At 44.0% G+C, this 27948-nt stretch overlaps 1 protein-coding gene and 1 long non-coding RNA gene across 2 annotated transcripts; one reads left to right on the top strand and one right to left on the bottom strand.

Annotated features, from left to right (window-relative positions):
• Positions 1-147: 147 nt before the first annotated feature.
• TMEM128 (transmembrane protein 128) lies at positions 148-13929 on the bottom strand. Its single transcript, XM_055589104.1, has 5 exons — positions 13790-13929; positions 12016-12157; positions 7771-7929; positions 2449-2557; positions 148-773 (listed from the first exon to the last, which is right to left on the bottom strand). The coding sequence occupies exons 1-4, from the start codon at positions 13884-13886 to the stop codon at positions 2458-2460; spliced, it is 498 nt and encodes a 165-aa protein (XP_055445079.1). The 5' UTR covers positions 13887-13929; the 3' UTR covers positions 148-773; positions 2449-2457.
• Positions 13930-14748, top strand: LOC129658111 (uncharacterized). The gene is made up of 2 exons (XR_008717272.1): positions 13930-14189; positions 14302-14748. It is a non-coding gene; the product is annotated as an uncharacterized LOC129658111 (long non-coding RNA).
• Positions 14749-27948: the final 13200 nt, after the last annotated feature.

Here is a 27948-nt window from a genome sequence, read left to right as displayed (position 1 = left end):
TTTCAAAGTGTGGATCCTGTCTTCCACTGGTCTTGGAAAGGCCAAGTAGCCTTCTCTGAAAAGAACCCTTATTTCTATAGTCAACTCAAAGTACCAATAGCTGAAAACTGAAACTATTCCAAAGTTTATATTAACAAAGCCCACAAGAAAGCTATAAAAATATTTTATTTAAATATTAAGACAAAAATTACACATACTTAAAATGATTAAAAGTTCCTATGTTAAACAAACACTAAAAACACAATAATTTACACAGTGATAAAATCCCAAGTTGGCAAAACACAAATCCTTTTGATTGGTCCTCCCCCTAACAAAACTATTATCAAAATGAAATTTTATAGGAATTGCTGAAGTTGGGTTAAAGGCACATTAACACTATCACACCTTTAAATACACAGCCAGTCACTTCATACAATGAATTGTTACCCCCTAAACACTCTATAATACTGGAGTACAGTATGCATCTCTATGAAAATTTGTTTAAATTTTTACACCAACAGTTTCTCCAATGATCCAAACAGATTAACATTGCAAATTAAGTTATTCCTGTCTTGAATAGAATACTTTTGAGTCTGAAAAATTCGCTAATCACTTGAGTTTAGAAATATGCAAATGAAATATAATTTATTCTGATTTCAGCTATAGAGTTATAAAGTTAAAATTCTTCCAAGGAAACCATTCACTTTGTAGATGCAAAAACACACTGTAGCTTCAGCACTGTGTCTGCAGTGCTTTCAGCTGGCGGGATGTTAACCACCAACATGCCCTTCCACCTGGAAGAAAATCCAAATGAGACAATCTATCTTAGACTGCTGGATTTAATATTTCAAAGCACAGTTCAATCTCCCCGTCTCCCCTCTGTGGCTCTGTTACCACGTATAATTTGATGTCAGCAGTAAATCAAAAGCATAGAATTAGCGCTTCTTGCATACTTTTTCGGTAAATAAGAAGGTATAGTCTTCTGTTACTAGATTCACAATCTAGTGTGTTTTCTAAACTATATTTATAATTCCCGAAAACGTGGAAAAAGTCAATACTGAACAGCCAAAGAGTCAAAGGAGAGAGGCTCAGAGGAGGGAACGTTTTTGTGGCAACAGGTCAACAGGGACAGAAGCCGGACTGTGAGAGTCCAAATGGTTCCAGACACAGCACAATGTGTGGAGGAGACTCCGCACAGCAGCATGTGTGTGCGAGCAACTTATTTCAGACAGATGACCAACAAGAGGACAGCCATTTCTCCTCTACCTGGTTATAGGGACTGTCCTTACAAACTCCAAAGGGAGAGCACTCTGTGAGCTGAAATGTCAGTCATTTGCACCCCAATAACTGAGCATATTAACTTTTACTTCTCTGGGCCCCAGTTTTCATACTTGTAAATGGACACATGGAGTAGATTTCCTCAGAGTTCTGACATCAGCAACATGAAGAGAGGACTGCCTTTTTTACCAAGCCCCTAAGCATGCAGAGTGAGGGCTCTCAGGACATTCTTATTTAGTAAATGAGTTATCTGACAATCAGCAAATAGATCCCACTGTGAGGTGGCAGAACAGGGATGTAGTGGTCTGTGGGGAGGCAGAAATTCTATAACCTGGAAGGAAAAGGCTGATGTGCCATCCATCAAACTTTTATGCGGCAGTCAGGACAATTAGAAAACAGACTTTTTTCTCAATTGGGTAAAACTGCCCATTAATCCTATATTTCCAGTAACTAAGAATGATCCAGGCTTCCCAGATGGTGCAGTGGTAAAGAATCCATCTGCCAATGCAGGAGATGTAGGTTTGATCCCTGGGTCAAGAAGATCCCCTGGAGTAGGAAACAGCAACCCACTCCAGGATTCTTGCCTGGAAAATTCCATGGATGGAGAAGCCTGGTGGGTTACAGTCCATGGGGTCACAAAGAGTCGGACACAACTGAGCTACTGAAGATGCACGCAAGAATGATCTAGCTAATAGTTATCTGCATAGAAGCTGATGGAAGTCGATCACAATAGAAAAGGGACTAATGTGTGAACTTATCTATAGTGGAAGATTCCCTCTTCATGAAACTGTGGACGGGCAGGGTGACTTCTCTAAGAAGCAGCCACTTAGAACTAAATAATGCAAAAGGGAAGGGATCACAGTCCCTTTCATTCCAGAGTTCCATGGACGACAGCCTGGTGTAAACACGGCTGAAATAATTCACTAGTCTGTTATCGCTATGTCTACTTGTGGCTCAGCTGGTAAAGAGTCCGCCTGCAATGCAGGACACCTGGGTTCGATCCCTGGGTTGGGAAGAGCCCCTGGAGAAGGGAAAGGCTACCCACTCCAGTATTCTGGTCTGGAGAATTCCATGCAGTGTATAGCCCATGGGGTCGTGAAGAGTCGGACAGGACTGAGCAACTTTCACTTTCACTGAACACTGTCATGAGAGACTATTTCCTTATTAGAATTACAATTCCAAAAATCTTACCTTTAGAAGTCATCCAAGGAGGGAGGTCAACATTACAACCCCCATAAACTGGGTAAACAGCAGCACTGGAGTGAAAAATGACCACACGTGCCACAAAGCAACATTGAAGCTGAAAAGGACAAAAACCCACACCGTTGACAACTGCAGCTGTCCTCTATACAAATACACTGCACTGGAGAGCCTGGCTTTAGAAGACTCACTTCCTACCCAGGTTGGGAAAGTTCCTTCAGCCCGTAACTTTCCTTATATGTATACAGTTTCTCAGATATGTGATCTACCCAATATTGGAAATATCACAACCTGTTCACAAAGTACTTGGAACTGGAATCACTAAACCTCCTCTAATGAGCGCTGGGCTGGCTCAACAGAGACATCAGTCTCTTAAAGTTAAGTGTCTGTGAAGGAACATGAAATAAAATGATAATAGCCTGGTTTTACAATCTCACACACCACCAAAATATCACGAGAATAAAAAAAAAGATGGTTAAAGTATTTTCCCATTAGAAACAGAATGAAAAACATTTATAAGCTGCTATTAAATTTTCCATTGAGAAAAACACTATTCCTGTCACCAAGGTAAGAATAAAACACTTTCTAAAGTCCAAATGATTTTTATACACTGCATTTTTTAAGGTTTGAAGCTAATAACGGAAAATTATAGTCAATTAAGTGTTTCAGAGAGTTGATGATTAATATATAACACTTTGACAAGTAGAAATTTAAATAACTATAATCGTACTGTGCTAAAAATAAAGTTAACATTCTTGGGGGTGATGTTAGCCTTCTTAAGAAATTGTTGAATAACAAACCTGTCTACACTCGTTCCTGAAGAGTTAGTAATAACCACATCACAATGTAACACGTCAAAAATCCATAAACTTCAACTACAGAAGATAAATCACAGAAAAAATACATTTACACTGAATACTGGAAAAGACCCTAAAGCTAAGAAAGACTGAAGGCAAAAGGAGATGGGGGCGGCAGAGGATGAAATGGTTAGATAGCATCACTGACTCAATGGACATGAGTATGACCAAACTCTGGGAGACAGTGAAGGACAGGGAAGCCTGGAGTGCTGCAGTCTATGGGGTCACAGACTTGGACACCACTAAGCAAATGAACAACAACAAATGTACAAAGGTCTGTGGTTTTCCCCAAACTAAAATGCCATTAATATAAAGGGAGGAAAAAACCTAAAAGGCCATACACCATGTTCAATATAGTTTTCTCACTGGCTGGCAGGAACCATGGGATTTACTTCCTTAGTGTTCTTCTGTAATTTACAGATTTTTCTTCAGTGAGAAAGTTATAAAATACTTTTATAAACATAAAAAAAAACCATTTTTTTCATTGACAACTTACTAGTTTATGAAAAGGGATATTCAGTTCAGTTCAGTTGCTCAGTCCTGTTTGACTCTTTGCGACCCCATGAATCACAGCACACCAGGCCTCCCTGTCCATCACCATGTCCCGGAGTTCACTCAAACTCATGTCCATCAAGTCGCTGATGTCATCCAGCCATCTCATCCTCTGTCGTCCCCTTCTTCTCCTGCCTCCAGTCACTTCCAGCATCAGAGTCTTTTCCAATGAGTCAACTCTTCTCATGAGGTAGCCAAAGTATTGGAGTTTCAGCTTCAGCATCAGTCCTTCCAATGAACACCCAGGACTGATCTCCTTTAGGATGGATTGGTTGGATCTCCTTGCAGTCCAAGGGACTCTCAAGAGTCTTCTCCAACACCACAGTTCAAAAGCATCAATTATTCAGCGCTCAGCTTTCTTCACAATCTAACTCTCACATCCATACACGACCACTGGAAAAACCATAGCCTTGACTAGATGGATCTTTGTTGGCAAAGTAATGTCTCTGCTTTTGAATAAGCTGTCTAGGTTGGTCATAACTTTTCTTCCAAGGAGTAAGCATCTTTTAATTTCATGGCTGCAATCACCATCTGCAGTGATTTTGGAGCCCCCCAAAATAAAGTCTGACACTGTTTCCCCATCTATTTCCCATGAAGTGATGGGACTAGATGCCATGATCTTCGTTTTCTGAATGTTGAGCTTTAAGCCAACTTTTTCACTCTCCACTTTCACTTTCATCAAGAGGCTTTTGAGTTCCTCTTCACTTTCTGCCATAAGGGTGGTGTCATCTGCATATCTGAGGTTATTGCTATTTCTCTCGGCAATCTTGATTCCAGCTTGTGCTTCCTCCAGCCCAGCATTTCTTATGATGTACTCTGCATAAAAGTGAAATAAGCAGGGTGACAATATACAGCCTTGATGTACTCCTTTTCCTATTTGGAACCAGTCTGTTGTTCCATGTCCAGTTCTAACTGTTGCTTCCTGACCTGCATACAAATTTCTCAAGAGGCAGGTCAGGTGGTCTGGTATTCCCATCTCTTTCAGAATTTTCCACAGCTTATTGTGATCCACACAGTCAAAGGCTTTGGCAGAGTCAATAAAGCAGAAATGGATGTTTTTCTGGAACTCTCTTGCTTTTTCCATGATCCAGCAGATGTTGGCAATTTGATCTCTGGTTCCTCTGCCTTTTCTAAAACCAGCTTGAACACCTGGAAGTTCACGGTTCACGTATTGCTGAAGACTGCCTTGGAGACTTTTGAGCATTACTTTACTAGCGTGTGAGATGAGTGCAACTGTGTGGTAGTTTGAGCATTCTTTGGCATTGCCTTTCTTTGGGATTGGAATGAAAACTGACTTTTTCCAGTCCTGTGGCCACTGCTGAGTTTTCCAAGTTTGCTGGCATATTGAGTGCAGCACTTTCACAGCATCATTTTTCAGGATTTGAAACATCTCAACTGGAATTCCATCACCTCCACTGGCTTCGTTTGTACTGATGTTTTCTAAGGCCCACTTGGCTTCACATTCCAGGATGTCTGGCTCTAGGTGAGTGATCACACCATCGTGATTATCTTGGTCGTGAAGATCTTTTTTGTACAGTTTTTCTGTGTATTCTTGCCACCTCTTCTTAGTATCTTCTGCTTCTGTTAGGTCCATACCATTTCTGTCCTTTATCGAGCCCATCTTTGCATGAAATGTTCCCTTGGTATCTCTAATTTCCTTGAAGAGATCTCTACTCTTTCCCATTCTGTTGTTTTCCTCTATTTCTTTGCATTGATCACTGAGGAAGGCTTTCTTATCTCTCCTTGCTATTCTTTGGAACTCTGCATTCAGATGCTTATATCTTTCCTTTTGTCCTTTGCTTTTCACTTCTCTTCTTTCCACAGCTATTTGTAAGGCCTCCCCAGACAGCCATTTTGCTTTTTTGCATTTCTTTTCCATGGGGATGGTCTTGATCTCTGGTTCCTGTGCAATATCACGAACCTCCATCCATAGTTCATCAAGCACTCTATCTATAAGATCTAGTCCCTTAAATCTATTTCTCACTTCCACTGTATAATCATAAGGGATTTGATTTAGGTCTTACCTGAATGGTCTAGTGGTTTTCCCTACTTTCTTCAATTTAAGTCTGAATTTGGCAATAAGGAGTTCATGATCTGAGCCACAGTCAGCTCCCAGTCTTGTTTTTGCTGATGTATAGAGTTTCTGCATCTTTGGCTGCAAAGAATATAATCAATCTGATTTCAATGTTGACCATCTGGTGATGTCCATGTGTAGAGTCTTCTCTTGTGTTGTTGGTAGAAGGTGTTTGCTATGACCAGTGTGTTCTCTTGGCAAAACTCTATTAGCCTTTATAAACCCTGCTTCATTCTGTATTCCAAGGTCAAATTTGCCTGTTACCCCAGGTGTTTCCTGACTTCCTACTTTTGCACTCCAAGAGGAGCTACCCTACACCCGAGGTCAGGGGCGGCAGCTGAGAGGAGCACCCCTTGTCCAAGGAGCGGTGGCTGCACGGGCGCAGGAGAGCCAAGAGGAGCTACTACTCCACATTCGAGGTCAGGAGGGGCGGCCGTGAGGAGATACCCCTCGTCCAAGGTAAGGAGCAGCGGCTGTGCGTTGCTGGAGCAGCCGTGAAGAGATGCCCCACGTCCAAGGTAAGAGAAACCCAAGTAAGACAGTAGGTGTTGGGAGAGGGCATCAGAGGGCAGACACACTAAAACCATAATCACAGAAAACTAGTCAATCTGATCAGAAGGACCACAGCCTTCTCTAACTCAATGAAACTAAGCCATGCCCATGGGGCCACCCAAGATGGGCGGGTCATGGTGGAGAGGTCTGACAGAATGTGGTCCACTGGAGAAGGGAATGGCAAACCACTTCAGTGTTCTTGCCTTGAGAACCCCATGAACAGTATGAAAAGGGATATTAATTGTGGCATTTTTAATAACAGCAAAAGAATTTTTTAAAGATCAAGCTGGTTAAATAAATCATGGTATGTCCATGCAGTGATAACCATGTAAGCATTAAAAGTAATGAAGCACATCTACGTGCACCAATACGGATGAAATACAAACTCAGTGTAAAAAAAAGATCACTTTGGAAAACAGTTTGGCACTATTTTCTGACGTTGGAGGCATGCATACCCAATAGGCCAACGATTTCCCTGCTAGAGAGACCTATATATACACATGTATGCGTGTTCACAGACGCCCAACAGAATTATGCAGAGGCACGCACACAAGAGTGTCTTGTATAGGTCTCGAATGTCTTACCTAACAGCATCACACATGATAACCTCAAACTGGAAACAATCCAAATTCTATCAAGAGCAGAACGGATCAATTGGAATTCAGTTATAGGATGGAATGCTGAACAGCAATGAACATGAGCTACTGTTATGCACAACAATATGGAGGAATCATACTTCGTGTTGCATGTAACAGCCAAGGATAAAAGAACACATACTACAGCAACCTGTCTCTACAGAGTTCAAAAAAATAGACACAACAAAAAAATAACAGTGTTTAAGAGATGCAAAAGAAAGGAACTACCAGGAAGGTGGGGACAGTGTCTTCCTGTGGGCAGGAAGGAAAAGGGAATGACTGGGGCAGAGGGGCAGGGGAAGGGTTACAGGAGGCTGGCACCGTTCTCCTCCTGCCCTCCTTAGGGTTTACACAAAGGCTCACTGCATGATAATTCTCTCAGCCATACAATTTAGATTCTTCCACTTTTCTGTATTAAACTTCACAATGAAAATGATTTAAAAAGCAAAATGCAAAATATATACAGCATGCTACCATATGTATTTTAAATTGCTATATAAGTAAAGAAAGACACTACTGAAAAGAGAATCAGAGACTACTTTCTCATTATTCCTTGTTTTCCCCCTGTCGAATTCTGTACCATGTATATCACTACCCGATCAAACAATCTTTATTCTTATTAGTCATTCCAAAGGTAACTCACCAAATTCCTGCTACAATAAAAGTAGCGGTTGTAATAGGTATCAATGCTGGATACTTGATATCATAATCTTCAATTCCACGATACCACTCCAGGTAGACGATGCAGTAAAATGCAATCGACACGCTAACGAGCAACAAGGCACTGCCGAAGAGAAACCAACTGTAGAGACAAAATAATACCCTTCCGTTATCCTCTCACACGTCGTCTCTGAGGCCCAAGGGCAGATAGTCTTTTCTGACACATCTCCAGTGTGACACAGGACAGCTGATGGCTAACCATACCAATGGCAGCAATCCCATTTGTAACACTGTATGTACCTGACAAAGGTTTCATAAGTTTATCTTTGAATACAGGCGGTCTGAATTGGGAGACCTGTACCATCCACAGGGTGGGCAGCTTGGTTTTTGGTGCTCTGCACCCTGTTTTCTTGGCTGTACCTGTGTCTGGTGTCCCACCAGCCAGGTGTGACTCAGCCCTGCTACGAAAGCAAGGAAGTGTCTTTACGATTTTTCGGATCAGAATTTCCAAGCCCATGTTCTACAATTTTGCTCCCAACTGTGCGCACATAACTTGGGTGTAGACAACATAAACTACTTATAAAGGCTCTTCAGTTCCCTGAAGCTGGCCTAGACATTCAGTGACTGTTAAGCAAATATGGACACAAGTGCTGAATGACAGCACTTAGCACATCAGGAACCTTAAGAGTTTTCATTAACAGACAAGATACCTATTTCTAAGAAGAGTGTCAACTGGGGAAGGGGCACAGAGGGACCCCGTTACTCAATCCCAGCTTTCAGAAGGTCTAGATCTAGTAGGAAATGGGTGAGAAATATGGGAGTGAGACACATGAAAGGATGAAAAAGGAAGACTTTAAACACACACACACTCTTTCATAAACTAACCAACCAAAAAAGAACCCTCGTTACAGTAGTGCATTTTCTTTAAAAATACAGGAAAAAAAGCAGCTTTCTGGTTGTTTCTGAAGCTTTGAATGTGAGATTAATAAAGATTTCAACAGATACCATCAACTTCTCCAAGTCAGGCAGGGTTTCTTAGAATACTGACAATCAGTTTGGAAGGGGTTAAACTGCCTGTCATAAAAGATTTCCAAATGAAACCCTCCCATTCCTAGACTATATCCTAGTACTCCCCCGAGGGGCAATGGCTTTTTTCTCCTTCCAACTTCATCCAAGACCTGGCTCAGTGTATGTGAGGAACCCTCATCAGCCCCGGCCGGTCATGGGATGCGGCCAAATCTGGAAAACCAGAGGAAAGAACCCTTTTCGAGGAAGCAGAAGGCAGCCTGCACGGACCACTTCTGGGCAGTGCTCTCACGCTGTGGCTACTCCAACTCCCCGCGAACTGAGGCCTCGGCAAGAACACAATGCTGCTCAAAGTTCTCAGCCTCTGGGTGGGTGTTTCTGTCTCTTTTCCTCTAAGATGACACTTATTCGAGGACAGACCTATGACTTCCACTTCCTTTTCATGCCCTACTGCCCTGGTCTGGCGGTTGAGTCAGGCTCTGCCACACACCTGGGCATGCCTGTTACTCCTGCAGACGCCCCCAAACATCTCACAGTGGAAGGAGCTATTCCTCACCTCCCATCTCCCTTAACCACTAATACCTAGTATTTTCTTATGTAAGGATATAGAAAGACACAAATGGATAAATACTCTCACCTCTCCTAAAACCTCAAAGACGCCCACCTCACAAGCTTGGCGCATGGTTGTGAGAGCTGGATGGTAAAGAAGGTAGAGCACCGAAGAACTGATGCTTTTCAACTGTGGTGCTGGAGAAGACTCCTGAGGGGCCCTTGGATGGCAAGGAGCTCAAACCAGTTGATCTTAAGGGAAATCAACCCTAAATACTCCTTGGAAGGACTGAGGCTGAAACTCCAGGATTTTGGTCTTCTGATGCAAACAGCTGAAAAGTCCCTGATGCTGGGAAAGACTGAGGGCAGAAGGAGAGGAGGGTGTCCGAGGATGACATGGCTGGATGGCATCACTGATGCAATGGACATGAACTAGGACAAACTTCAGAAGATGGTGAGGGACAGAGAGGCCTAGTGTGCTGCAGTCCATGGGGTCGCAAAGAGTCGGACATGACTGGGTAACTCAACAACAACCCGAGGTTGGGCAAGACGAGGTGCCCCTTCAAGGCACTCCTATGTCGTCCCACACACTCATACGCTAACACAGTACATACCACGTGACCTGTTCATCTATCACAGCCTAAAATGAACTGGTGGAGGGTGAGAAACGTGCCTTGTTCATCACTGGCACCAAAATTGTACACACTTCAGGTTCTTGTTAAATATTCAGTGAATGAAGGGGCAGCTGATATGAGTGGTATTTGAAGTGAATGTTCCCTCTTTTCCCAGCCAACTGAGAGAGACAAAGGAGCCAGGCTGATGAAGATCAAGTGTCAGCTTTTTTTTCACTAAACAAGCTATGGAAAGAAGATGGCTTTGGTGAACTGTCAGTGCTTCCTCACACTGAAACCCAGGAACAGACAGACTTAGCCACTGGTTTCGAGACACAGTGAAAACCTAGAGACCTTCTCATCTTAGGGCTGCCCCAAGAAACGATGGTGCAGGGACTTCCCTGGTGGTCCAGTGGTTAGGAATCCTCCTTCCAATGCAGGAGACACGGGTTCAATCCCTGGTCGGGGGACTAAGATCAGACATGCCTCAGGGCAACTGAGCTGCTGCACCACAACTACTCAGCTCAAGTGCTCTCGAGCCTGTGCTCGCCAACAACAGAGGCCCTTGTGCCACAACTAGAGAGAAGCCCCCACGCACTGAAACTGGAGAAAGCCGTGCACCACACCGCAATGAAGCCTCAGGGCAGCCAAAATAAAAAACAATTAAAACTGAAACTTAAAAAAGTTTTTTAAGAAAAAGAGCTCCAAAAATACAAAAACAAACAACAACAACAACAAAAACTATGGCACAGACAGGCATCCCAGAATCTGTGCTTCCTGTGAGCAGCTGGCTCCAAAGAGAAAAAAGGTGCTGAGTTACAAGTCTGGTTCTTCATCCCAAACCCCATCAGGAGGTCCAGCAGCTCCCAGAGAAGGAGCGGTGATGGGAAAGGACGGGGAAGCAGTGATGGGGAGTGTCTGGGGAAAGCTCCTGCTTGTGGAGATAAGGAAAGTGAACAAGCTCTCTCCCTCCCACAGTTTACATCAACTCCCCCAGCCCTGCCGTCCCCTGGCTGCCTGCGCCCTCACTCTCCTCAGGCGCCCCTCCAGCAGTCACCGCCCTTCCTGAAGGCCTTGACAGAGAAAAACTGTATACCCCCATCCCCAGCAAAAACACCTGATCAGCAGTCCTGTCTGCACCTTTCTAGCCTCACTGATGTGTGTGTGTGCCAGTCACTTAGCCGTGTCTGACTCTTTGGGACCCATGGACTGTAGCCCACCAGGCTCCTCTGCCCATGGAATTCTCCAGGCAAGAATACTGAAGTGGGTTGCCATTCACTTCTCCAGGGGTTATTCCCAACCCAGGAGTTGAACCCAGGTCTTCCCACTGCAGGCAGATTCTTTACGATCTGAGCCACCAGGGAAGTCTTACTTGATACTTCCAGACAATTACACTTGCTCTCTAAGAGAACCACCCCTCCCGATGCCAGCTCTAACGCTCACCAACACCTCCCCACCTTTTTCTGTTTTCTAAGGACCTCCAGAACACTCTCTAACATTCAGTGAAGACTCAGGAGAGTGATCAACAACGTTCCCCCCCTACTCCCCACACCCGCCATCAGCTCCTGAAAGAGATCTCAATTCACATGAATGATGGACTATTTGACATCCTGCCACAAGCTCCTGACTTCTCGCACCAGTGACCTCAACTCTAGCTCAATCACAGCCTGTACATGTACCTCACTGGCCATTAACTACTCTCTAAAAATGAGCTCTGAGACCTGATTCTCACCCACCACAGTTCTCATTCCTTCCTCCCAGGGCTTGTGGATCTGATCTCCTGAAGACCTTTAGTCATTCTCTCTCTATGTTTTACAAATGATTAGGTTCTTAAATTCACTGCCTTCCTCATCCTACAAAACATCTAGGCTGAAAAGGCCCACTGAAATAATGTCCACTCTGTTGCACATGCCCAGGACGTGCACTCTTTTTCAACTTTGTATCACCAGCACCTCCAACTTGCTGGCTGGCAGAAAGCAGGTGCTCACTAAGAGTCTAACAAAACATAATGTGAAAAAATAAGAGCCATCAAGTTTTCTTACCTACTGGTGTGGAAGTTTTCTTTAACAGTTTGAAAGAAGTCAACATAATAGGTAACAACAATGGATGCCAAAATCCAAAACCCAGAATGGATATTAAGTCTTGGAAGAGGTTTCTCCTTTTTCTCAACAGCTGTAGAGGTTTCTGCAAATAAGGGAGATTTCAACTGATCAAGTAACCATTAGCTCCACAGGAAAAATTACACCTATTTCAAGTCAAATAAAATAATTTCCTAGAGCTTTCTAACAGCCAGATTCTCCCCTATTAGAGTACCAATTTCTTCTGTAAAACCACCAAAATAAGTTTATATTTTTAAAAATAATAGGAGCTGCTATAAAACTTGTTCAGTATTGTCAACTTTTTTCCGCCAAATGAATTTTGGAACTAAATTTACTTATAGTCTTTTGGGAAGAATAATGCCATCCGGTAGTGTAGGAATTTTCATGTTGTGCTTCATATATCGCCTAGGAAAGTGATTATTCCTGTTAATTCAGAAAAATGCAAGTGACAAACATTAGAACACAAAATGGACTTGTGAATTTCCAAAAACACTACTTATAAACACTACATATTTACTTGTTTTAAACAAACACAACCTTTTGAGGCACCTCAAAAGTGGAAAGGTCACACTGGAGGTACAGTTCCAACACCATACTGTCTAGACTAGTGATGGACAAGTCAAATTCCTTCCACCTGGGACCCGATCTGAAAGAACAACTGGCTGGCTCTGGGTCAAATGGGGTCTAACAAGTTCCCCTGGTGACTGACATACCCACTCTCCCAGTTCCTGTGAGAACCACTGGTATGCATCCGAGGTTTCTGACTTTAGCTGACGATCGGAATTCCCGGGCACCTTACTCATAATACAAATTCTGGGAGACATCCTCAAAATTTATAAACCAGAAAGCCTGATCATGAAGTTTTCTGTGTTTATTTTTCAAAGATAATAAATACAGAACGTTTTAACATCATACAGGACAAAAACATCTAAGATGAAATCTCTTTTGATCCTTAACCCTAGTTCCCCAGCCCAACGCAACTACCAGTATCAACGTCTATTGAGTTCCTGCATATTCTATGCATCTACAGGTGAGCATACACGACATGTTTTCTGGGTTGAACCCGAACGATGGTATATCATACTTTGTTCTGCGCCTCCCTTTGAAAATTACCCACATGGGTACATAAAGTCGGCCTGCTGTGTGACATAGGGATATCCAAGAGTATTTAACCAGCTCCCTGCTGACGGACGATGCTATACGCCTCCCCTTGAAAATTACCCACACTGGTACATAAAGTCGGCCTGCTGTGTGACGTACGGATATCCAAGAGTATTTAACCAGCTCCCTGCTGACGGACAATTAGATGCTTCCAGTCGTTCGCTATTACTAGCAATAGCAATGCTGAGATAAAACATTTTGCACATGCACATACGTCCCTGTGTACTGCTACAAATGTGCTTCTTTTCTTAGAGACACAACCAATGGAAATTTTTTTTATTTTAATGGATACTGCCAAATAGGTGTTAAACCAGCTCTCCGGGGAATCCTAAAACGCAGCTGAGATGAAGATGCGGAAGGCTACCTGATCTCTAACGCTCTTTTACGATACTTAAATACCTAACTTGCAAACTACTTGGTAAGCCTTGATAAAAACAAATCCCAGTCCTTCAGGAATGGGTGGGCCTGCGGGAGGTCGGCGGGGCAGGCCGTTTCCGGGCGCCTTGCCTACGGAACCTCGAGGCGGCTCGAAGCGTGCCCGGGGGAAGCGCCTCACCCGGCCTGGGGTAGCCCTCGTGTTCCAGTGGGACCTCCGCGTCCGGCGGGAACAGGTACCGCCGCCGGAGCTCCTCCCGAGCCCGTAGAGCATCCATCTTGGCACCACCAGAAACGGGGCGGAAATGACGTTAACCTCACCGGAACTTCCTGTAGCGACATCCGGGCGGAAGGAGGGGATTCCGTCTATGAAAAGTGGAGACTATGTTGTCTTCTAGGTTTTAGTTGGTAAGAACGTAGGGTAGCGTTGGCTTCGCTGTCTCCGTGCTCAAATCTGCAAACAGGATTTGAATTTCGAAATGTTGACCTTTCTCAAACGGAAGACGCTCCATTTATTCCGAGCTACGGAAGCCCAGAAGGATCAAACTTATAGGTGCCGGTGGATGCGCGCGGGCATGGCTGTAGGTCCCTGCCTTGGTACTTGGCTGCTTCCCGCTCTCTGCATCCGGAACTCTCGGTGGCTCCCCTGTGACCATAGTGTCCCAGCCCGTCAGCTTCTTTCCTCCTCCTCAGGAATCGCCCAGCTAGACTTGAAAGGGTTGGAGGACGCCCAGGAGGAGGGAAGGACCGCAGGGCCGGGTCGGGGAGCCTGCGGTGGAGCCTGGGCCTGGCACTGACCACTTGGACGGACTCCGGGCAAGAAATAAAAACCTTTCTGAGCCTGTTTGCTCTTCTGTACCATGGGGATTATACATGCTTCATGGATATGTTTGGGGGTTTAAATGTGAAGCACCTGTGTGTGGTTTGTGTTAGCTCCCTTCTTAGGACTTTTGTGAGAAATTGCCCCCAGGCAGGATCGTGGGAGCAAAACCGGTGGTTGTTCAGTCGCTAAGTCGTGTCCGACTCCTTGCGACCCCACGGATTGCAGTATGTCAGGCTCCTCTGTCCTTCACTGTCTCCTGGAGTTTGCTCAAACTCATATGCATGGTATTTGGCCAGGAACCCACCATTTCCCATCAGTCATGCTCATAAACTGAAAAAGGCTCTTGCCACAAATTCACAAGTTTTACTCCATCAATAATTCTGTTTGCAGGACTTCCCTGGCAGTCCAGTGGTTAAGATTCTGCCTTCCAATGCCAGGGACATGGGGTTCCATTCCTGGTCAGGGAATTGAGATCCTACGTGCCCCAGCAGTTTGGCCAATAAATAAATTTTTAAAAAAGATTTCAAAGGCATATATGTAAAGTTATAGTTACGTAGTTGTAAAAAAAAAAAAAAAAAACAGGCAAAAGAATTAGTCCTGTTTACTATTCTCCTGCCTCCTTCCTACCATGTCATTTGTTGAGAAATTTTGTTCTTAACCCTTCCAACCTTTGCTGAGCACTTACTGTCTGTTGCTGCTAAGTCATTTCAGTCCTGTTCGACTCTGTGCAACCCCATGGACTGCAGCCTACCAGGCTCCTCCGTCCATGGGATTTTCCAGGCAAGAGTACTGGAGTGGGGTGCCATTGCCTTCTCCGTTAGGAACTCTTAGGCACCTTGCTAGACAATGGAGATAAGATGGATAAGACATGAGGTTGCGCTTGAGGAGCTCCTGGGCTAAAAATGACCACACAGACTTACTACAGTAGAGAGCAGTTTATATAAATGTGTGGAAGCATTTCATTCATTTAGTCAACAAATGTGTTCTGAGCAGCTACATCTGCTAAAATGCTGAGGACAGAGGTAAGTTAGATCTAGTGGAGGAGACAATTTCCATCCAAGGCCATGACAGAGATACTGTATACAGGCTGAATAAAGGGCTTCCCTGGTGGCTCAAATGGTAAAGAATCTGCCTGCAATGTGGGAGACCTGGGTTCGATTCCTGGGTCAGGAAGATTCCCTGGAGAAGGAACTGGCAACCCACTCCCCTATTCTTACCTGAAGAATCCCATGGACAGAGGAGCCTGGTGGGCTACAGCTCATGGGGTCGCAAAGAGTCAGACACAAGTAAGGGATTCTATGCATAAAGGGCAGCCCTTCATTCTGCTGGGCTGTGTGGAGATCACAGAGTAGCCTGAGGTGGGTTATATACAGGGATGGATACTCTGAAAAGTCACCCCAGAAATAAAATTTGAATTAGTGGTCACTTTTTAATACCTTCTATATGTCCTGAGTATGTGCAGAAGAAATGTAATAAATATTCAAGAAAAGAATGTCAAGTTTCTACAGGTTTATTAGTATCATTTCCTCAGCCTTTCTAGCAAAAGCTTCGGTGCATAGGATTTAACAGCTGGGTGGATCATATGGCATTTCTACACAATACCTTCTTTTTCCTGTCTTGCTTCCCCCCTCCCTTTTTCTTTTCAGACTCGTAAATAACCAGAGTTCACCTCTTCAAAGCCACCTGGGGTCTTCACCCTCCCTTCTCTTCTCTCTGGTACAGGGTTAGAAGCCTTGTTAACAGGAAGCAAATTCCTCATCAAATACAGTCTTCTGTTGATTGTCTCCTTGCGAAAAGGTCAGTGCTGGGTCTCCCTTGTAATTGAATATTCCCAAGAGCATCTCAGGCATTCCAGGGTTTCCATATGTAGTGTGTTCAGGTCAGATCAATTTCCCCTTTGGTGGTTTCAGAGTCTTTGTATTTGGATCTGAACTCCTTTCAGCCTTTTTTTCCCCCTAATATTTTAAATGCACAACTCGCAGACCACGTTGATGATACTTAAAAGCAGGCTGGGAAAAATCCAGTGTTTAATGACCACATCTTCATTGCTGGGGCCCATTAAATAAGTTCTTCAGTGTGTGTACTGTGCACCATAATGATGGATGTATGATATCAGATTGCTGCCAACCAAGAAATTCCATTTTCAATGTGGATTACTTGTGGGGGGGGAAATAAATTTGACCGTGATCTTTGCTGGCCTCCACTTAGCAATGTGGTTAGGTCCAAGGTGTTTACAGACTATTGAATCCTGGCTCCATCATTCTGGATCCCTTGGGCAAGTTGTTTCATTGTCCTTAGGTATCAGTTTCCTCATCAGTGACACTGGGGGTACCAGAGTGAAGATAAATGTATGCTGACTATTTAACCTAATGCTTTCCATGGTCAAGCAGGGTTATGTTCAGGTTAAGTCATTGTTCACTACTTGATTGGGCTTGCCAGGTCTTCTGGATCTGGTTCCTGCTTAGCTCCTTACCAGTTCTTCCTTTCTCCTTGGGTTCCAGTTTCTCTTTGTGGCAGTTTCCTTTTGCTTGGGCTCTCCCAGTTGACTGGGGGCTACAGTCACATCTTAGCAGTGCCTTGCAAACACCTGGCATGTAGCAAGGATTCTATTACCTGGTTTTCAGTTTGACCCTTGTCACAATTAACTCTGGCCTTTGATATAGACATCTATGTGCCTGCCTATGTGTCTTCCTCTGAGAAATCACCTTTTCTCTCTAATGTAATAGCCCTGTAATATTCTCAGTAGACTGATTCTGTCCTTGGGGAGGGCTCAGGACCTAGACCAGACCTGTCAGCCCCCAGGACTCAGGCTGGGGCTGTTGGGAAGATCGTTCTGAGGTCAGTGTGGGCTTGGGGATGCCACCCACTGTGGAGACACGCAGAGGAGCCCACCCAGGAAGGAAGCTCAGATGCAAGCTAATCTAAGAAGTCTCATAGCACTGTTTCAGCTTCCAAATCCAGCCAAGACCTAGCTGACGTAGTTAAGAATAAGAACTCTGGAACCAGCTGCCGGGCCAGCTGTCATAACTGGTTTTGTCATTACTAGCTGTTTCAGCCTTGAGCAAGCCGTGGATCTTCTCCATTGCCTACAAGATTGGGTAAAGATTAAAAGTATTAATATATGCAAACTGCTTAGCACAGTGCCTAGCCCGTAGAAAGCTCTTGATATGCCTTTCTTTTTTTTAGTTGAAATACAGTTGATTTACCATGCTGTGTTAGTTTCTGCTGTATAGTATAGTGATTCAGTTATACAGATATATACATATGTACACATATATGTGTGTGTGTGTGTGTATATATATATATTCTTTTTCATGTTCTTTTCCATTATGGTTTATTACAGGATATTTGGGCTTCCCTGGTGGCTCAGATGTTAAAGAATCTGCCCACAAGGCAGGAGACCCAGGTTTGATCCCTGGGTCAGGAAGATCCCCTGGAGAAGGAAATGGCAACCCACTCCAGTATTCTTGCCTGGAGAATTCCATGGACAGAGGAGCCTGGTGGGCTATAGTCCATGGGATCACAAAGAGTCAGGCACGACTGAGTGACTAACACACACACAGGATATTAACTATAGTTCAATAAGTCTTACCTGTTCTTATTATCCATTGTTGACATTTCACAGATTTCTGAGCCAAAAATAAAAGAAGGATTTTTTTCAAACTAATGCTAATTTGAGTGGTTTTCTGATACTTGCAATCGTGAGGCCGTACCAATACCACCCTCTCCTGTACAATGTTCTCTCATTGTACCCCGTACCTGCCCCCTTGGTCTTTCACTGGACTGCAAATACCTCCAGGAGTGGGTTCATATATGTAAAGCTCTTAGAAAAGCACCTGACATGTGGAAAATGCTCAGTAAATGATAATATCTATCATTTGGAATGCAACCCTTTATTCCAAAAAGAAAGGCAGTTTTTTTTAAAGTGTCCCTTTTATTATATAAATAATTCAATTAAATATGTCTCTCTGCATGTCTGTTTCTCTGATAAAAGCAATAGAACTAGAAACACTCAGTCGAAAGAAAGATCTACATTTTAAAACTAGCTTCATTCAGAAAGTGCAGACTGTACTACTTAACTCCTAGCAGCAGCGGGCAGGAGCAACCATCTTCATCATTTACACCAACCACTGGCTTTATCATTTTGGTAAAATTTTCCCAACTGATAGGTGGAGGGAAAAATCCATCATTTCAATTTTTTATTAGCAATTCTTTTCACACACTAATTGGCCATTTGTACATCACTTTTCTTTGGGGATTTTCATCCCTTATTTTTTTTATAGATCAAGGATATCATTATATATTTTTCCAGTTTATTATTTACCTTTTGAGGGTGATCATGCTCATACCTCTATTTCGTTTTGTTTTTCTTCACTCTCCATACCCTGTGATGAAGAGTTTGGATGAATTTGCCCAGTGGGGGTCTAAATGGATGATCCAGGCTGGTGGAAAGTGCCCAGGCAGTGCTCGTGTATATTCACTCCACAGTGACTATAACTTGAATCCTCTTCAAGTGGACCTAGGTATTCCCTGCCCATTTGTTACTGAACTAACTACTGGGAGAAGTTATTTTAGTTAACCAAAACTGAAAATAACTAAGCAACAATGATGACAGTCATAATAATAATCCTTAAAAAAATACATGTACAATTTAAAAAAAAAAAAAGGAAAAAGAAAAGAACTTTGGGACTTCCCTGGTGGTCCAGTGTTTAAGACTCTGCTCCCAACGCAGGGGGTATGGGTTCGATCCCCGGCCAGGGAACTAAGATCCCGCATGGCCAGAAAAAAGAAACTTATTGGAATTCCTCTGAAGTATTTCACAAGACTGAAAGACAAATAGGATTTCAACCAGGTCTGGGTGAGGGTGACACCCGGGATGGCTCTGGGAAAGCAAACAAGAATAAGTCTGTAGCAGATGGCAGTGAGCCTGCCTCATTCCTCTGGCCCTTAGCATGTCTGTGCATGCCAGCCTGCTGCAGACTCAGCTCAGATGTCACTCTGCCTGGGGTTCTCTCTGGTCCATCCTTTTTAGCGGTGAGAGAGAGAGGGAATTCTCGCAGAAGGGAAATCAACATGAACCAAACAGATGTCTACTGAACTAGCAAAAGAAGCTCCCAGGCACCCTTTAAGGCCATGCAGCATGCTGTTTTCTTGGACAGGGTGCTGGGGAGAAGAGTGGAGAAACTTCCCTGTGGCTGCCAGCTCATCTGGCAGAAGAGAGACAGGTGCTGGTCTCAACCAAAAGATTAGGACACAGAAAAGGATCGTTCCTAAAACAAGAAAGAAGAGGAGGTTGGTAGGTGGGGACTGGCCTAGGTAGAGAGGCTAGGTAGGCAGGAATCCTAGTGGGTAGGTGTCCCCAAACACTTCTGACATTCTGGCTGTGTGGCCAATTTGGGAACTACATTTGAGTCCACCGGGTTCTGTAGGAGGACTGTCCCTCATATTAAATTGCTGTTGAAACCTGCTCTCAGGCTTACAAACCCAGAGCAGGATGAAGGTGTGTCCTGGCTGCCTCTGCTCCCCAGGTGCCCAGAATTTTCCAGGCTGTTAATGCTGGTCGACCAGTGACACGATCTAAACTGTTCAGAGCCTAGAACTTGGCCTGTTATTAATGTCATCAAATAAAACAATTTTTTTCCTTTCATACAACTCCTGTATTTTTAATAATATATTCTACTGTTGTAGCCACGCGTTCCAGGAAACAAACTCACTCAGGACAGTGCAGACAGTGGAGTGCAGTTTATTACACCAGAAGGCCCAAGGCAGAGTCTCCTCTTAGCCAAGGACCCCAACTGACTTTGGTGAAAACCTTATATACCTTAAGTGTACTGCTCAAGCCCACATCCCCAAATTCCTTAAACCTAGCCTGGAAAGTGTCAAAGGGAGATACAATCAGGTTGCAGCCATGATTCCTAATCAGAAGGGTCAGCTGGGTATGCATGGTAGCCTACACCAATGGCTGCCATAAAGATTACAAAGGTAATTGACTACACAGGGGATTATTACATTATTTTTGGCATCGGGAAATCTTGGTGTGGAATCTGGTGTTTATCAGTCCCAGAGGCCAGTTGGGCCGTAGGTATGTTATCCCCATGGCTACCAGGCATATAGTCCAAAGCTCACTGAAAGTGTGAGATGGAATTTCCTTCTTTTTCAAGATGGAGTCAGTTTGGCCTGTTCCTTTTCTCCCTCACTACCTCACACTGTCATCCATTTCCACTAAATATACAAATTTAGAAGACCTATTTTAGCCATTTCTTGAAAGCTTTAATTGGTAGAAGGGATAAAGACAATACATTCTGAGATCCGGTCACCACAAAGTATCTTGAATTAGATAAAACCATGAAAAGGGCTTTCTGGTCTCATGACCCATTATGGAAACCACTTGGAAATCCTTGGCCTGGACTTTTTTTTTTTTTAAAAAAAGCTCTACCTGGAGTTTATAATAATGATCTAAATCATCAGTGCTAAGAAAAGACAGATGCAAGCAAAGATGGGGATCCTGACCAAAGGGGAAAAAAATCTAAGTTATCAGAGAAACACCTGAGATTGAATTGATTCTGCTACCTACAGTGTGACCTGGGGCAAGTCACTTAAACTCCCTGCAACTCATCATCCGTGACATGGATATGGTAATATCACCCACCCAGAGCTGTTGAAAGATTTAATTATATGTATACGCATGTATATGCTGCTGCTGCTGCTGCTGCTAAGTCGTTTCAGTTGTGTCTGACTCTGTGCGACCCCACAGAGGGCAGCCCACCAGGCTCCCCCGTCCCTGGGATTCTCCAGGCAAGAACACTGGAGTGGGTTGCCATTTCCTTCTCCACACATGCATATACATATACACAAAAGGCTTAGGACAATGCCCGAGCCTGCTACCATAACAGTGCTTTGGAACCACTCCCTCTCTTTCCAGACCCAGTGTTCTCAAACATCCTCAAATAGTAGAGTACCAAGCACTTTGGGGGACCTCATGAAATATGGATAAATGAGGCAAAAAATTTTGTTGTTCAGTAGCAAAGTCGTTTCCTACTCTTTGCAACCCCATAGACTACAGTACGCCAAGCTTCTCTGTCCTTCACTATCTCTTGGAGTCTACTCAAATTCATGTCCATTGAGTCAGTGATGCCATCCAACCATCTCATCCTCTGTTATCCCCTTCTCCTTTTGCCTTCAATCTTTCCCAACGTCAGGGTATTTTCTAATGAATTGGTTCTCATTAGAAAGCAAAAAATAAAAATAGCCACGCCCTATAAAAATTTATGTCAATTCTCACAGCATCTAAACTAGAATGGTGATATGGGCCAAGAGGCTGAAGAAATTCTAGGCAGGGACAGCTTAACAATGAGAAAATTCTATTACCTTAACCTTTCTCTAAAACTGAGAAGTATCATTCCAATTTTAACTATAAAGTCTCCCTCTGTTCAGGATAAAATTGGATGGAGCAGGGCAATCCTATAATGTTACCATTAGTATCCAATGTCAATGTGATGCCAGATCCCAAGAGCAGTGTTGTTCAAACTATCCAACAGAACTGAGTCTTTACCTACCTTTGATCTACAATGGAGAAATCTAATATATGGATGACCACAGGCCTCCAACAGGTCACCAGGAAGGCGCAGCAGCAAAGGTCATATTTCAGTGGCTCACAATACCTTCTCTGTGGACAAACAATGGCTGACCTTCCCATCAATGTCTGACCTTTCAACTCTTGACAAATGTATATATTCTCTCAGCAATTACAACTTAAGCTACTAAAGGGGTAGTTTAATCACTTTTATCAAAGGGAATAAATTAAAGCTTCCCTGGATCCCAGAACAAAAAGAGCTCAACTAGCCTTTGCGGTCAAAGAAACCTCTTTTTTCACTGGTGCACACAGCTTTTCTCAGAAATCCTCACTGTTTGAAAGCAAGATGGAGAGTTAGAAGGAAGGTTCAGCTCCAAATTACAGAAATTAAAAAATATAAAATCTAAAAGGACAGTCGCAGAGTGTCTATTAATAAGTAGATGTCTTTTTTTTTTTTTAACTGAGGGAAATTGTTATTCTGATTTATCTTTAACATCGTTCAAGACTGAAATCTGTGAAAACTTGGAGATGATGTTTTCCAGTTTTATAACCTAGTGGTAAACCCCAGAGATTATACAGCTATTTTGAGGAGCTAGATACAGAGATGGGCTTTCCAGGTGGCACAGTGGGTAAAGAATCCACCTGTCAATGCAGGAGATGCAAGTTCAATCCCTGGGTCAGGAAGATCTCCTGGAGAAGGAAATGGCAACCCACTCCAGTATTATTGCCTGGAGAATCCCATGGACAGAAGAGCCTGGCAGGCTACAGTTCATGGGGTCGCAAAGAGTCGGACACGACAGCATGCATACGTGAAGATACAGAGATGAAGTTTAAGAAATATTCAGTTTCAGTACAATTGGGGCAAAGTAAACTGTTTAGAGTTTATCACCTCCTGCTGTCTCCCATGTATGTAGGAATGGGTGTCAGGTGAAAGGTAAGTGATGTTGCTAAAATTCTGCCTCTGTTCGCAGGTACCAAATAGGAACTCAGAGACAGAGTTTTGGGTGAAGTAGAAAAGAATGGTTTTATTGCTTTGCTGATCCCTGGATTGGGAAGATCCCCTGGAGAAAGGAAAGGCTACCCACTCCAGTATTCTGGCCTGGAGAATTCAGTCAGACACGACTGAGCAACTTTCACTTTCAGGAAAGAACAGTTTTATTGCTTTGCCAGGCAAAGGGGCCCACAGTGGGCTAATGTCCTCAAAACTGCGTGTCCCCAACTGGAGGGGTTAGTGAAGAGTTTTACAGTGTTCAGGGAGCAGGGCATGGTCAACTCATGGACATTCTGATTGGTTGGTGGTGAGGTCACCAGGAGTCAGTATCATTAACCATCTTCCAACTGGACTGGGGTCTATGTGCTTATGGTCAGCATGAGGTTAACCTTTTCCACCTGGCGGGGGTCTTAGTATCTGCAAAACAGCTCAAAAGACATGGCTCAGAATATTATCTATAGTCCTTGAGGAAGAACTAAAGGTCCCTGACTTTGTTTAATGGCTAAAGTATGATTATTCTGTCTTATTTGACATTTTCTCACTCCTCTGATTAAAATTTATTCTTTGCCTAAGTTTTTCTACAGACAAAAGGCAGGTGGAGGGCATGGGTGGTGGGGGGTTCTATTCAGGGAAGGCCTCAAGGGTCCTGCTCGGTTACAGTGAGGTGGCAGAAGAGAAAGACGACCCCATACTGCAAGTAGTTAATAAATACCCATCACTTAATCCAGAGGGCTGGTAATAACCCAACCATTCTATCCTCATGCTAGGCAGAATGACTCCCTCCCTCCCTGAGTGCAGCCTACAACCAGTTCACCCCCCAGGACTTCTGAGATTGCCTCAGGGTCTTCTGTCTCCTTCTCCCTAAAGACAGCACACAGCCCAGTCCAGGGTGGACACTCTGGAATTATCTTATTAGTTCCTGTAATTTAGAATGACTTCAACAACAAGAGAGTTTAGAGCAGAACCACAGGACCGGTACTGGAGGATTCAGGTCCAAACATGTTTGTGAGGAAAAGCAAAAATCAGTGTATACAAGACAACTTCCCAACAGGATTTCTTCAAGGAAAATCCCACTACATGCTTATGATCAACAATTTCTTGTCTGAAGCTGAAAGGGGCAAGGTTCTCATATGGACCAGCTTTTCTGTAGAGAGAATCTTAGTTCTCTTTAGTAGAAAGATACTAAAATCCAGCTTACTGGAGAGAGAACAAGGATGAACTACATAACCAGCCTCCTGCCCAGGTGCAGTTTAGGAATCAATATAAGGTAACACTTCTGTTCCAGTGTAAATGAGAAATACCGTGTGCTCTTCTTGGCTCACTAAGGAGAACAGAAACTTAGAAGCCCTATTCCAGCCATCTTGAATGCTTAATTAGAAGGGATAAAGGCTGAATATACACTGCTGCTCAGTCCTGTTGGACTCCTGGTGACCTCATGGACTGTAGCCTGACAGGCTCCTCTGTCCATGGAATTCTCCAGGCAAGAATACTGGAGTAGTTACCATTCCCTTCTCCAGGGGATCTTCCTGACACAGGGATTGAACCTGGGTCTTACATTGCAGGCAGATTCTTTACCATCTGAGTCACCAGGAAAGCCCCTCCAGTAACCACAAAGTACTGGTAAATATATATGCCTTTTCTTTCATGTGAATGAGCATAATAATTGATCTCTAATTTCCTTCCACAGGGAAGGAGTTATAATTTTTAGAGTGCTATGGCATCATGGTTCTGTATTGAGGTAAAAGTAATGTACAATTACTTATGCTGAGTCCAGGTTCATCACTGAGACCAAAAAAACACACAAAAACAAACAAAAAACAGCTAGGAAGATCAGTTTTCAGTGGTGGAATAAAGAAATAAGATACACTATTAATGTGCTTTCACTAATAAAACCACTGATTTCTTAAAACTTTCCTTATTCAACTGCAAAAGTGCTCTCTAAAAGAAAACAGTCTATATCAAAGACTGCTAATCTTTTTCTTACTCCTAGAAATTTTGGGGGGAAACAGAATTAATTTTAGGCTGCTTTGATACTGTCAAAGTAAATTGTTTTAATAGGAATTGGTCAGTTCAAGTTTTAACTTCAAAAGAAAAATGACACGTTTTGAAGGATACTAGGAATTTTTTAAGGATATTCATAAAATCTGCAGATCTGTAACAATGTTATTAATCTTGACTTTTATTGCCTTATTCTTGTAATCAGCCCATGGAGGTGGGTTTAAACAGAGAACTAGGAACAGGGTCCTTGAAAGCCTCTTTCTTCAGAGGGGTCATCTTACTTCAAACCAAGGTAACAAGTCACTTATACCTGCCTGAAGCAAAATGAACCTGGGGAAACTCCAGTGCTTTTGCAATTTTTAAACTTTCTCCACCTCAATGACCCCTGTCATCAGCTGCTTGAATTTTTAGACTTCTGCATTACCTGAGTCTGGCTGCTACAACCCATCAGTGGCAAGGGTAGCCCTGGGTTCACTCCTATGTGGCCTCCCTTCACTGTTCTGAGCCTCAGTTTCCTCCTGAGACTGCAAGATGCCTGGTATGTCTGACATTGAGGAGGACCCCAGCCTGCAACACATCTTAATCTTTTGTTGGGCAGAATACACCCCATCTTCTCTCAAATGCTGTTTGTACACAGCATCACAGAAAATGGCCAGCAGACAAAACCAGGAATACTAGAAAGAAATGAATTTTTAAAAAAATTTTAATGACGTGTCAAAACACATCCCTGGCAGGTTTGGGGAAAGCCAAGTACCAGACCCATCAGACCAAGGGGACAGCAGAACATAGAATTCAATCTTACTCTCAACTTAGACGAAACAAAGCTGTAAAGCCCAAAACAAGCATTAGACTGGTTCCGAAGTTCCCGGAGCTCCAATATCATGTGTGTTTGAGTTCAAGTCAAGCCGGCAACTGACCAAAGGGTGGTCTCCGAGCTAAGACCATGGGAAGCATCTGTGGGTTGTGTTTTGCAGTTAGAGCCATGAGGCAACAGCAGACACAGGAGCCATTCTCGCCAGCTGCAGTTTCCAATGAAGAGACACGTGGCCATGATTCTGACCATCAGAATCGCTGTCTGCTGGCCTTGCTTCACTGCCTTCTCCAGCCCGGTGCTCTCCGGCGTTCCGACACAGCCAACCCCGCGTGCCGTGCTGCCAGCAAGGTGTAACGCCGGAGACTCGCGGGTGACGGCTGACACGGAAAGCAGAAGCGAGGACCCACCCCAGTTCAAGTATGTGTTTTCTGTCACATTTGCCAAACTGCCTTAAAGGCAAGACAGCAAAACTGACAAAGAATAGAAATCCACACAAATCCTGAGATACTGTGCTGCTCGTATGCAGCACAGGAAATAGTGCAGCATACCCACCCCGCCCCAGGGCGGACAGTGTCGCTTGCTTCTGCTCCTTGCAGCCCCGAGACAGGAAGATGTCCTGGGCTGGACGCAGGGCTCTGCTTCACCCCTAACTGTGTCCTGGGTCTTCTCAGGTGGTGCTAGAGGTAAAGAACCTGCCTGCCAATGCAGAAGATGTAAGAAATGCGGGTTCAGTCCTTGGGTTGGGAAGATCCCCTGGAAAAGGGAATGGCAACCCACTCCAGTATTCTTGCCTGGAGGATCCCATGGACAGAGGAGCCTGGCGGGCTACAGTCCAAAGGGTTGCAAACAGTCGGACATGACTGAAGCGACTTAGCACACCTGCACGTGTTCTGGGTCAAGCTTCACTTTCCCACTTTTCCCCTTTACTTCCAAAATGTCTAAAGCCGCTCATGGCTCAGAAGTCGTTCTTGCTAACAGTAGTGATGGCAACCACTGAACGGATGCCTCTGGCCTCCAGGTATGGTGCTGCCAGCTTTTCACAAATTAGGTCCTTCAATCGCAACCGGAGACTACCCTTTACTGTCTCACTGTCTGGATAAAAAGAGTGAGGTTCAAAGAGGTTAACAAAGAAGAGACCAAGAAAGGGCCTGACTCCAGGCCTGATTCCCAGGAGTCTTCCTTCCTCTGGACACAGTGCCCCTGCATCCAGCCACAACACAGTAGCTCGTCCCCAGTCAGAGCAGAACGTGGGGAAGGTCCGGGGTAAGCTGGCCCATCTGAGACTTAGAGGCCCACAGCATATCTCCATCTACCCCGCTGCCCTTCCTCCTGTTAATCCCCCCAGGCCTAATCCTTCCAACACTTGTTCCACGTCCCGCTCTTGCTTTCACCTCTAGCAAGAGGTATTAAAGATGCTAGTTAACACTGGTTAAAAAAAAACAAAAAAAAAAACACTGGTTAAAGGGGATATTCTTTTCTTTTAAATTTTATTCTATTATTTCTTTTAAGTTTTTTTTCTTTTTTATTTACTTGGCTGTGCCGGGTTTTAGTCGCAGCATGCACGATCTTCGATCTTCGTTGCAGCGTGCGGGAATGTGTGATCCAGTTCCCTGACCACGGATGGAGCCCAGCTCACCTGCACTGGGAGCGCAGGGTCTTAGCCACTGGACTACTGGGGACGTCCCAAAGGAATGATTCTCACCACACACACCAGCTGTTGAGGGACTCGTGGGCAAAACCTGCTCAGGCATCAGAAAGTGGCCTGGCTCTCCTCCTGCACAGCGAACGAGGGCTGAGACCATCTAAGCAGGGCACTGAAATGGTGATACAGCTAAACAATGGATTAGCTGTATCGTTAATACAGCTGGTTCCCTGTATTTGGTCACAGGCCACACACCCCCAAATCCAGTCACCGATCAATCTGTCTTTGGCTGAAGATGAACTGGGTCAGAGTGGACGGGCCAGACTTACATAGGAACCCTCAGTGAAGAGCAGAACTCCTGGCTGGGCAAGGGTTATTACATATAAACAACTGTTTCGACCGCTCCTGGGTGAAACACCACAACTCACACATACATTTAAACCACACAAAAAATTAACCCCCATAAACCCTCTAAATGTTTAGAAAATGACATGATAAA

Source organism: Bubalus kerabau, chromosome 7 (assembly GCF_029407905.1).
Source record: "Bubalus kerabau isolate K-KA32 ecotype Philippines breed swamp buffalo chromosome 7, PCC_UOA_SB_1v2, whole genome shotgun sequence".
NCBI classification, from domain to species: domain Eukaryota; kingdom Metazoa; phylum Chordata; class Mammalia; order Artiodactyla; family Bovidae; genus Bubalus; species Bubalus kerabau.
The sequence above is the reverse complement of the archived record's forward strand: the minus strand, read 5'-3'. Positions and strand labels throughout refer to the sequence as shown.

What these genes read in the sequence shown, in the direction of transcription:
- TMEM128 (XM_055589104.1), bottom strand. Translation starts at nt 13,886, where the DNA reads ATGGATGCTCTACGGGCTCGGGAGGAGCTCCGGCGGCGGTACCTGTTC. An exon ending in CGAGGGCTACCCCAGGCCGG is followed by an intron (nt 12,158 to 13,789) that starts GTGAGGCGCTTC and finishes CCTTATTTGCAG; the next exon opens with AAACCTCTACAGCTGTTGAG. An exon ending in TTTATTGTAGCAGGAATTTG is followed by an intron (nt 2,558 to 7,770) that starts GTGAGTTACCTT and finishes TGTCCTTTTCAG; the next exon opens with CTTCAATGTTGCTTTGTGGC.